The 12,578-nt window shown below is 35.0% G+C and overlaps 1 protein-coding gene across 1 annotated transcript in view; it reads right to left on the minus strand.

Annotated features, from left to right (window-relative positions):
* Positions 1 to 12,578, minus strand: part of CCDC102B (coiled-coil domain containing 102B) — a 184,066-nt gene that overhangs the window by 105,506 nt on the left and 65,982 nt on the right. The window contains exon 5 of the mRNA XM_032603340.1: positions 6,950 to 7,159. Within this exon, the coding sequence (XP_032459231.1) occupies positions 6,950 to 7,159 (210 nt within the window). The remainder of the gene's footprint in view (positions 1 to 6,949; positions 7,160 to 12,578) is intronic.

Below are 12,578 nucleotides of genomic sequence, written 5' to 3' on the forward strand. Positions count from 1 at the left end.
CTTGGGAGAGTTACTGTATAATGCTTAGAGGATTTCCTTTGGGGATGATGAAAATGTTTTGGAATCAGTTAGAGGTGATTGTACACTGTCAATATATTAAATGCCACTAAGTTATTCACTTTAAAATGGTTAATTTCATGTAATGTGATTTCACTTTAAGATAAAGAAAAATAAAGAAAAAAATAGTGAATGTTTCAGACCTATTAAAGTTATCTGAGTTTCCATTAATCTTATAGTTTTATTTTTAATTTTAGCTTTAATTTTAAAGAAATATTATAACCATAGTGTTTTGTCATTTTAAATAAGAAGCTAAATATTATTTTTTTATCACTGCTTTAAATCAAGCTAATATAAATCAACTGATAGCAGCTATGGGAACTGCCAGTCATTTTATAATAAAATAGTGGATTATTAGTAGTATGCTAGTCATATCAAATACAAAATGAGATATAATTTCATACTTGAATATCACAACTTATAAAATTTCATGAAGTTCTAATTCTGTAAAATATAAGTGACCTGAAGTATCAAAATTTACATCTTCATTTTAACTGGTTATGGGACAAAATGTAATTTATTTGATACACAAGAAGGAGGTTTTAAAAGATGATAAAAGCTTCCGTTAACCCTACAGACTTTGTTGTCGTCTAACATTTGCCCTGTAATAGAATAAAAGGGAGACTACAAGAATTAAAGATAAATCAAAATACACAATAAAATTTAAATAATGAAAATCAAAGTATAAACACATACATTTATTTATTAATCTGCCACACATTTATGAGAACGTACCAACCTCTGTGGACTGAGATTTAATATTCATAATTTTAATTTAACAAGACATGACAAGATTTGGTGTTTTAGTAAGAGAAAGTGAAACTCCACCCAGCAATAATTTATTCCTAGAAATAATGCTTCACACATACAAAATCTTATGTGTGTACCTTTGCTCCAGTAGAGAATGACAAAACAGGAAGAAAACTAATACTCCTATTTTAGAATTAATCTTGTAGAAATCAATTCATTGCATGTGTGTGTGCGTGTATGTGTATGTGCCTGCACGTGTGTGTGTATTTGAGAAGGGGTGAAAGCAATCATATTCAAGTAAATGCCACCCTATTTTGCAGTATATTGATTTATTTCAGTTCAGTGGGGCACTTTCAGTAGATACCTTCCTTATGACATTAGTAAATGGTACTTAAGCATTTTTCTCTCTGCTAACTTCAGAAATTCTTGGGCAAAAGGACATTGCTCTGCCCAAACCACACAATCCCATTCACCTTTGTTAAAATGTGTACGAAATCACGGGTGTGTTTCTAAATTTCATGAAATAATTTATTTTGAAGAATGTCTTGTGTGTAGCCTAGTGTTTTGATATACACGTCATTCCTCAAAATAAATTATTTTCATTTTTTATAAACAAAATATAACAAACTTCACATACAAAAGGGTTAAAATTTTCCATATATCTAAAAGTCTCTACAGTAATAAAAGTTTATATTAAAAACTATATTAAAAGTTGAAATTTCTAATGTATTTCAGAGAACAAAGCTGGCTAAGAACAGCTAAAGGAAGACAAAGTGATACTATCTAATAATATCAAATTGTAATGTTCTATATTTAAATTATTACTACTTCACAACAGTAAAAGAATAGATAAAATTATTGTTTATTCTTAAATTGTTCAATAATTCTATGAGTAGAAGCAGGCTTTGGAAGAACAATAATGAATGGGGAAAAATTAACAGATCCATAGGTGTGACTGCTACACCACTGAATGGAAACAAAATATTTCTGAAGACAAAGTTGCCAAGCAAAATAAATATAATGCCATTCCTTGTTGTAGGAATGGACACTCTCAGTAAATTCATTAGGAATTGACTTTGAATGCCTTTCCACTTTCAGATTAATTCATCATTTTCCTGAGACACATCAATTACCACTCTGTCACATTAACTTTCTGAGAATGACCCATTATGTGACCTGAATGAAGGGAATCAGTTGCCAGAATGATTTAAGAAAAAAAGCTTCCAAAGCTCTTCATGAGAGGCATGTCGACTAGTCCATGGGGCTTTGCTCAGTCGAATACTGACCACTTTTTCCAATAACATTTCACTCGAAAAAGTATTGTTTGCAATGGGAAATACATATACCGCACATCAACAGAATTAAGGCTTCACAAGCACAAGAATCTGTGCCATACATTGAAGAAAGCAAATCAGCCTTTATAGGATAGGCATCATGATTTTTTAAAAAATCATTGGGAATTGCAGTTCTACTTTTCTCCATTACAGCAAAATGATGACATATTTTGATAAACATTAGGTTATATGTGTCTGTTTCCTCTTTGGTTGTTTTGTTAGGTTTTATCACTTTATGGTGGTCACAAACCCCACTTTTCATTTCCTTTTCTCTCATTCATCTTTTCTTATCCTCTGTCCTGAAGTTCAAAGAAGTGAACAAAGGGAGAAACGGGACAAGTAAGAGCTCAGACAGGGATTAGAATTAGCAAAGTACATACAGCTGTTTATTTTTATTTTTTTCTTTTCACCAAGCCCTGGAGAAGATGGTCCTTTCTAACACAGTCCTCCAGGTAGGGTTTTCTCACTCTAAAGGGACGAGCAACTTTCAGTGTCTTTAAGGTATTTTACACACAACTCTGTAATTTCTAGATAACCCACAGCAATGCATATTATTCTCATCCATAGAGCTGCAGATTAATTTTGCCTGGTGGCAGTGCAATTTATGTCCTTACCCCTCACGGAAAAAATCAGTTTTGCATCTATTAACCAAATTCATTTCAGCATTCCTGGTTGTCCCTTGTCTGATACTTAGATACTTCTCTCAACTGGCTATAACATCTTACTGGTTTCTTCAGGAATGAATGGATTAAATAAAACCTTTCACATGTGTTCATTTTATGCCTATATGAGATTTATGAATTTAGCATTTTTAAATGATTATATTTAATGATTATTAATTGAATAATATGTTAATCTGATTATGTTATTTGGAGATGCTATTTTACTAATTTAAAATATTTTATTTTATTATTCTTCATAACATGGAAACTCAAAAAGTAGGAGCTAAAAAAAGTATTAGTAATTTCTTTCCACATTACAGTATGACATGAACACCCTACTTTAGATATCACCATAATTTTTAATACACTTCAAATTTTTAGTGACATTGATCTTGTGAAAGAAAATGAAGAACATTTTTTAACAAATATTTCAGGTAACTGAATTCAAATTTGCTGACTGCCTGGAATACGTTTTTAAAAATATGAAATATTAATGATCCCAATGTATGTGTTTCTGTATATTCATAAGTGGATTTTTTTTTTAATGTTGTATGGAGATACACAGACTAATGATCAGGCATCGCTAGCACACTTACCTATTGGCCGTGGAGTCAGAGTTTCAAGTGTAGCTCCATGGTTCTCCTCTTAAACCACACACTTTGATTCCTTTTCCAAAGCTATTCTCTTAGCTGTTTTCCAAAGCTATTCTCAAGCATCTTTGCCATCATTTAAAATGCAGCTTCATTCTGATAAGAGTATCCTCAATACTGCTGCAGAAGGTCCATTATCAGATATCAGTTGCTCTGTCGATTATACTAAAGCCATGGAACAGTGCAACTATTACCCAAAGCAATGACAAACCAAAAGATCCACATGCTGAAGCTGTTCTAGAAAAGTCTGTGGCAGTGGTTTATGCTTTAAAAATAATTTGCTACTACTAGAGTAATAATTTTCCAATCTAGCCATTAAAAATTCAGGTATACTGCTTTTTATTAATTGTAAAAAAATGATACACACATAACCTTAAACATAAGCTATAAAAGCAACTACCAGATGGAGATTTATGTGATGAAATCACTTGTGTGAGGAAGAATCTTTGTCTTTAAATTAATAGTACGATTTAAAATTGAAAGCCATTTTCTTTAAAAATGCATTCCTTATAATACTAAAGCCAAAAACACTATGTAAAAGTCCTCCCCTCCCAAATAAGTAGGATTTATAAAAATTTCATTGAATAATGAGATTGTTAAAACTCAAGAAATTAACAAAATTTATTGATATGGAGATTTCTATGAGCAGCAAGTAGAATTGTATCTGCCACAGATATTTGTTAAATGTGATTAGATGTAAATATAATGTGGTAAGATACCTTACATCTCTTTTAGAGGCCGATGATGAGTGATGTTTACAGTTGTGTCTCGTATATGCCAGCACCTATTTGCCCATCTCACTCATATATAGTACTTTTATGCATTTAGATATCTGGTAATTCAATAGGGTACTTATATACATACATATACGTGTTTCTCCTTTATGGTACTTATGCACATAATTTTATACATATAGATTAGTTTTCATTGAAATGTTAAAACCACAATTTAGCTTTGTGTTATAATGACATCTATACTATTCCCTGGCCTTTGGCATGTTCCATATGCAGCTTTGATTCATTTGACATTTGGGGACATCTGAATCTTGATATTTTGACCTATGGGGATCTCTGTGGCACCAAGGATTTTGACCAACAGCTGCTCCACGACAAGTAATTATTTTGGTTTAAGTGGTGAGTCTGAATTCTTAATGAAGATTGTAAAATATTGCTAACACCTCCTCCCAGCCATCAAAATGATGTACACTTAGGGAATAGTCTTCTGATTGATGAGCACACCCACTGAGTTGTTCAGACCTTCCAGAATCTTCCCAGTTTCCAAGGTCTGTTCAGTTCTAGGCCAAAGAACTACATTGGTCCCAAAGAGCCCAGGTCTAAAGTTAGGGTGGCCTGTTAACAGGACAAGAAATTGGCATATATACTAGGTCCAAACAGACCCCAACCAGCCCTCATATTTCCTAAATGACACACTTTATGCTATAACAGTTTGATATAACTAGAAAGGCATCAAAGTGGAATAGAGTGAATTACTTCTTTATCTGAGTTCTCGTTCCACTTTACTCTTAGCAATCATCACAATGTAATACTGATAACAATTTATGTGTATATTGTTACACATAGATATATTGTGTATATCTCCCCAGACAGACTCTAAGCCCATGCTAGGCAAGATAAAGATTCATTCATCTTGGGACTTCCCTGGTGTCACAGTGGCTAAGAATCTGCCTGCCAATGCAGGGGACACAGGTTCGAACCCTAGTCTGGGAAGATCCCACATGCTGCGGAGCAACTAAGCCTGTGAACCACAACTACTGAGCCTGCGCTCTAGAGCCCACGAGCCACAACTACTGAGCCTGCGTGCCACAACTACTGAAGCCCACGCGCCTAGAGCCCATGCTCTGCAACAAGAGAAGCCACCGCCGCGCACCGCAACGAAGAGTAGCCCCCGCTCGCCGCAACTAGAGAAAAGCCCGCGTGCAGCAATGAAGACCCAACGCGGCCAAAAATAAATGAAAAATTAAATGCATTCATCTTCACATCACCAGCATCTAGAGCAGTGACTGACACAGAGTATAATATAAATAAATGCTTGTTCTGTTCAAGTGAACCAAAGGGAAACAGATATTTTGATGACCAAAACTTGTTCCATAATCGAAACAATTGTGCTTTCACAATGGCAATCTGCAAAAATTTCTCTACAGATTTATCAGTTGTGTACATGTCAGAACCATACACCGTTACGGATGGTTTATGAATCCGTATAATAGAAAATTATGATCACTGACCATAACAGTTAACTTCAGTTATTTGCATTGCCAAGTCATGAAACACTAATCCAATTTAATCTTGCATTTGCAATAAATCCCTAACATCACAAAGAATAAGTAATATAGAATTCAATTTTTCTGCCCATTTAGCTATTAGAGCTCATATGAGTATGAACTACTTACATAACTCAAAAATATGAACTTTTCAAACTCACTTTTAACTCAAAGGAATTGAGTGAAAAAAATACAATTGTGCATTAAGGTACTATAGACACTTTCATGGAAGAAATAGAAACAAGCTGTATATGTTTTGTGGCATGTTGACACTAAAACACATAAATTACAACTGCCACTAAGAGAATATTTTAAAAATCTAAAAGCCATTTATCAAAAATTCCCATCCAGGGCTTCCCTGGTGGCGCAGTGGTTGAGAGTCTGCCTGCCGATGCGGGGTACACGGGTTCGTGCCCCGGTCCGGGAAGATCCCACATGCCGCGGAGCGGCTGGGCCCGTGAGCCATGGCCGCTGAGCCTGCGCGTCCGGAGCCTGTGCTCAGCAACGGGAGAGGCCACAACAGTGAGAGGCCCGCGTACCGCAAAAAAAAAAAAAAAAAATTTCCCATCCATAGCAGTAAATATGTCTGTTGGCTTTAGGACAAAACAATTCCAAAACAACCTAAATTTCCCAAAGTCAAAATTTGAATTTAATTCTGGTTTTAACATTTATGTCATAGCCTATAAAGGCTATTTGTAACACGATGTGTTTAATTGACTCAAAAATAATTTTTCTGAGACTAACTAAAAAGAAACCAAATAGGAGTGAACCAGCTACATTTAAATGTTTATGCAGATACTTACCATAGCTATTGACAAATGCTTATTACATAGTTGCCCAAACTAATGGAGAAATATACTCATTGAAAATAAGATCAGTTGCGTGGAAAACTGAGACAAAGCTGTAACAGGAAACCAAACACACAAAGGTTCATCCCTTACTTCATGTTTTTCTTCCTTTTGGAAAAGCTTGAAACTCTCAGATTTGTCATATTTTAACATCTTCATACAAAATTTGTCACACTCTCTTTTCCTATCATGAACATTTTATATATTTTTTATATTACAATGGGAAAAAATCAAACTATCAGATATGAGATAGTACAAAAGAAAATATTCAGATTTGAGGTATGTGAAAGTTAAAGCAGCATCTACTAGACATCAGGGCAGGAATATACAGAAAGTGAGAACATCTGCTTCCAAAGAGTACCCATACCTTGTTTTTTTCCTGTAGTTCAATTTGTGATTTCTTGAAATCAGGACCTTGAGAGTTTGCAATTAATCTATTTTTCCTATCCAGGAGCTCTTCCATGTCTTTCACTTGGAACTTTAGCCTTCTATTTTCTCTTTCCAGTCCTAGTTTTTCTGTTTCAAGTATCTCCCTCTTGTCCCACTCGGATGTATTTTCAGCCTGCAATCTCTCTAGCTAAACACAGAAAACACAGAAAAGCAACGTGTAGCATTTGTAATTGCCAAAAGGCCAGGCACCCATCAAACAGGCGTCCACTAAGAAAGGTTTATGGATATGTCCATTTATACAATTTTTAAAAAGAAAACTCTATTTGTCTGAAAAGTTGAGGACAACACAAAAGTCCTAAGACCCATGCCCTAAATAAATATACCTGCCTTCTTGGTTATGGCACTATTTCTATAACCAACCAGACCATATTGTCAAATAAATACGTTAAGTGGAAAACTGATAATATTTTGTCAATAATCTCCACTCAATTGATGAACGTTTATCAGTTTAGAAGGCACAAAATCATTTCTTGGGCAATTCTGGTTGGATGGATATAGTTCATGTATTCATTTACTCATTCATTCAGTTATTTACTATAGCTTTCAACTTGTAGGCACTGCAAATAAAGACAAGTGAATGTAATAAAACATCATAAATGCCGTGATTAAAGTACTATACAATTGGGCTTCCCTGGTGGCGCAGTGGTTGAGAGTCCGCCTGTCGATGCAGGGGACATGGGTTCGTGCTCTGGTCCGGGAAGATCCCACGTGCCGCGGAGCGGCTGGGCCCGTGAGCCATGGCAGCTGAGCCTGTGCGTCCGGAGCCTGTGCTCCGCAACGAGAGAGGCCACAACGGTGAGAGGCCCGCGTACCCAAAAAAAAAAAAAAAAAAAAAAAAAGTACTATACAATATAATCAAACTCACCTGAGTGAATGGCCAATTTGATTTTCAGGGAATAGAGATTGGCAACATGATTAAAATATGAGGTATTTTTAAACTATTTGGTATGGATAAAGATTGAAAATTACTTATTTTTACACTTAGTTTTAAATGGCTTGATGGCAAAGTATTGAACAGTATTATACTATTTTAAAGTAGTTCTCATGACATTTTAAATTCTAAAAGAGAAGTCAACATTAAGAAACTGTTAGACTTCAATAATAACTTTGGAAATTAATTCTGATTAAAAAAGTCTAAAAACTGCTTTTTCATACACATATAATTGTGCCATTATTGTCAAAAATGTTCTGTTCCCAAATCTAAGTGAGGCTTTAGCTTCTTAAAAACAAGAAATTAAAATAACATTCTTGGCACTAGACCTTGTTTATCAATTAAATATAATAGACTAAGGGATCAAATTTTAGATGACGTGATTTGACATTTGGGATGCCTGTTTGGGATATGAGGTGAAAACAGTATTTCAAAATGCAATTTAGAACATGACATGTCTTTAATTATTAAGATTAATGCTTAAACTTTTTGACTAACATCACATCACTTATCAGAATGAAAATAATAAAGTTGTAATAAAAGTCACCAACTTAGTGATGAAAAATTAATTTTAGGAGAATAAATGTACTCTTGGTCAAGGACAAATACAATGCTATGTCAAGTCTTTGTAAAATTTTAGGCATTTAAAAGAAATTGCTGAAGTCAGTTTTATACCTAATAACAGATAAGAGGTACAAATAGGATTTTAAATAAGTAATAGATGGTTTGAATGAGTAAACTCTAAATAAAAAAAAAATAATTGAAGAAAGGAATTATATTAACAGTAATGACAACAAAGCTTAAATAATGATGTGTGATTATTTACTATTTGAAGATTTTTAGTGACATGCCAATTATCTGATAAATTTAGGTATATAACACATATCAAGAAAAGTAAAGGTTTTGTGAAAATTGGATCATAAATATTATTAGCAGTTTTATTTTTGATTTCATTTTTCAAAATTCTTTCTTGTAAGATTATTCTTTTCTAAAAATCATACGAAAATCTACCACCTTAAAAGCCATTCAATTAAATGCAAGTTAAAATGATGAAGGAAAGATCAGGTAATATTTTAAACTTTCATGTTTTTTTGTAAGCAATTCTAATAACTGATCAAACTGAAATGGAATTCCATTGATTTGCTTCCAATGATCAAGAGAAACATTCTAGAACATTTTAATTCTAACTCTAATATGCTATGAATTTTAACTGATAGTGGGTACTACTCTTAAATGAATTTCAGGTAATAAAGGAATTATTGAAAAATATTTTCTAAAAACTTTTAATGTAGAAGTATATTCTAGCCAGAGTAAACACTAAAATATTTGTTGATTTAATGACCTCCAATTTTATGAATATTAAACATTGAGAAAATATATAAATATCCAACTGTTCAGCTGTTTAACAAATATTTATTGAGCATCTTTCAGGCACTGGATATACTATTGTCAAAATACAAGTATATATATAAGTATAAATTGGGCAACATCTTGTAAAGGAGAATAAACCCTGGATGCTATGGGAAAGACCTGCAGTAAATTAAGTAATCAGAGGAGGTTATTTGAAGAAACAATACTTAAGCTGAAACCTGAAGTTTAAGAAGGCAGAGAGGCAGAATCAAGCTAAGAGTATCTCAATAAAGGGAAATAGGAAATAGGTTTGAACATTATAAGATCCAAGAGTCCAATCATGAAGTATTAGGAGTTCAGGAGAATAAGTATGAAAACAAGTAGTCACTGATGCTTAAAAGTAAGGGTGAATTTAAGAATCGTTTGAGTTTCTTGTGAAAAAATGTAATATTGTGATTATTCCCAAGGATGAAATATTGGGTCATTTATTTTATTTATATAGGTATATATGTATATATGTATATGTTTATGTGTTTGCTAGCTTCCTTCCTTCCAGTTTTACTGAGATATGATTGACATACAGCACTGTACACATTTAAGGTGTGCAGTGTAACGATTCAGTCATTTCTAAACATATTCATCTATAAGCTCGATCTTCATGAATTGTCATTGCTTGATACTGCTGAAAGGACATCAATAATAGACTGCAGTGAACTCGATAACTAGAACGTAAGTTTTATGAAACCAGAACCATGTCATTTTGCTCATCAGCCTGGCACCTGACATGTGCTGTGTCAGTGCTTCATAAGGACCTGTTGAGAGGAAAAAGCTCCTCTGTATTTCAATTACAACAATTGTGCACAAAGTGAAATTAAGGTAGCATCCTAGAAGAGCCAGTTATTTACTCAGCATTACTTAATGCCAATAGAATTTCTCAGTACATTTACTCTTAACTCTTATTAATGCTGTCATGGCTGCATTGCATTTTGTGATAGGTAAATACAGCGAGGTATAGAGAGGATTTTCAGTAAAATGACCTAGAATTGAGTCTCAATTCTTTTTATCCTGAGAGCCTCTATTTTTCATTTATAAAATATGGAAAATTTTCCTACAGCTTAGTGTTATGAGGCAGTAATTATTTAGGGAAAATAGTTATTAAACTTTCAAACTCAACACAAATATTTCCTGTCATAAATTTGTTTTCTAAAGAACAAAACATACCAACAGCCAATTCAAGTAATGACAGGTGAAATAGTGTATTATTTTTCATCATGTTTTATCAAAATGGCATCTTGTAAATGGACCTTTTCAACGGAGAAAAACCCCAACAGAATGCACAATATGGTGTTCTGCAGGCCAGTGAAGTGCCACCTAAAAACAATGTGCATGTTCCAGTAATTAATTGCAAATATTCAGAATTTTCATTTCAGACAAGTCAGCTATAAAACCTCATTACAAGCACTGTGATTTTGGAAGTAAGAGGTAAAAAGTAGGAATCTTGTTATTTCCTAGCAGTAGGAGATGATTACCCTTTTACTGAAGACCTAATACATTCCTGGTAAACAGCTATATAGGTTATTTCCTATCCTTACAATAATCCTGTAAATTTGTATGTGCTACACAGGAGGAAACTGGAGTTCTAAGATTAGAAGTAACTCTCAAGGTGGGCAAAGAGTCCAAGCCATGGTTCACCTAAGGTGTTTCTCTGATTCCAGTCGTGAGGTCACTCCACCCGCACCACGCTAACAGATAGCCACTGATGTATGCATATCCCCTTGCCATAGCAACCAACACACTCTGAATCCATTGTACTACACTGCAGCAAAGATTTTGTTGATGTTTTTCTTTTGTTTTGATATATTTTGGGGATTTTGATCCTTGCTTCGTTGCAAATTAACTCAGGAGAAGTGATTCTGTAGACTCACATTCAAAAGTCTGGAAACTGAAACCTAAATGCAGTGTGCATATTGCTGATGCCACCCCTCCCCCTCCCCTGGATCTTTTAACACTCATCCTCTAAGCATGTCATGGAATCACAAATAAGAAGTGGGGACACCTCTTCCTAAATCACTCTACTTCTCTCCTGTCCACAGTTAACTATAGCTCAGTGATAGCTCACTCCCTCTTTTACCAAAAGTCAACAGAGCCATGACTAATTTTAGCAATAGGTAATGTCATGTGTATTTTAGTTGCTTTAATTTCATTTAAAATCCTTGGAGAATTTCTAAAAGTAAGGAGTCCTAGAACTAATTTGAAACTAAATGTATGTCAAACTTAAATACAGGGAGAGGGATCCACATGCAGAAACAATTACTCTAGACACTAAACCTGAACAGAAATTAACCCAAAATGGATCACAGACCTGAATGTAAAGTACAAAACTATAAAACTCATAGAAGATAGATAGCCTAGGAGAAAATCTAGATGACCTTCGGTTTGGTGATGACTCTTTAGATACATCACCAAAGGCATGATCCATGAACGAAATAACTAATAAGCTAGACTTCATTAAAATTAAAAACTGCTCTAGAAAGACAATGTCAAGAGAAAGAGAAAACAAGCCACAGACAAAATATATTTGCAAAATATATCTAATAAAGAACTGTTATCCAAAATATACCAGTAACTATGTAAATTCAACAATAAGAAAACAAACAACCCAACTAAAAATGGGCCCAAGACTTATGGATAACAGACATCTCACCAAAGAAGGTATACAGATATCAAATAAGCATATGAAAAGATGTTCCACATCATATGTCATCAGGAAAGTGCAAATTAAAACAATGAGAAGGGTGGAGTCAAGATGGTGGTGTGGGAAGATGCGGAGTTAACATCTTCCCACAACTAGGGTGCCTGCTGGCTGCTGGTGGGTGACTCTGATGCCCAAGGAGACGGGAGGGACCCCAAAGTGAACTGGTAGGACGTAGGGGGACTGAGGGGGGAGGAGAGATGGAAGCCAGACAGGATTGGCGTCCCTGAGGCCAGAGAGATTAGGAGAGGCAGGCGGGAGGGGCCCTCCCAGACTGGAGGAGCAGGAGAGGAGAGGAGGGTGTTTGCCCCACCCATTCAAGCCCAGGAAGCCTGCTGGGCTCCCAGGTTAGGTCCGCTGCCCTCTGAGACCAGGGGTGGGGGGCACGCCTGGGCCCCTTCTGTTACTTGAGCCTAAGCCCCAACCCCCCCACAGCTCCCAGGGCCTTTTCCAGCCCTGGGGGTCCCAAGCATTGGCTCTGCCCACCACCCAAACCTCCTCCTTGCTTAGGCT

The sequence above is a fragment of the Phocoena sinus genome, chromosome 14 (assembly GCF_008692025.1).
Source record: "Phocoena sinus isolate mPhoSin1 chromosome 14, mPhoSin1.pri, whole genome shotgun sequence".
NCBI classification, from domain to species: domain Eukaryota; kingdom Metazoa; phylum Chordata; class Mammalia; order Artiodactyla; family Phocoenidae; genus Phocoena; species Phocoena sinus.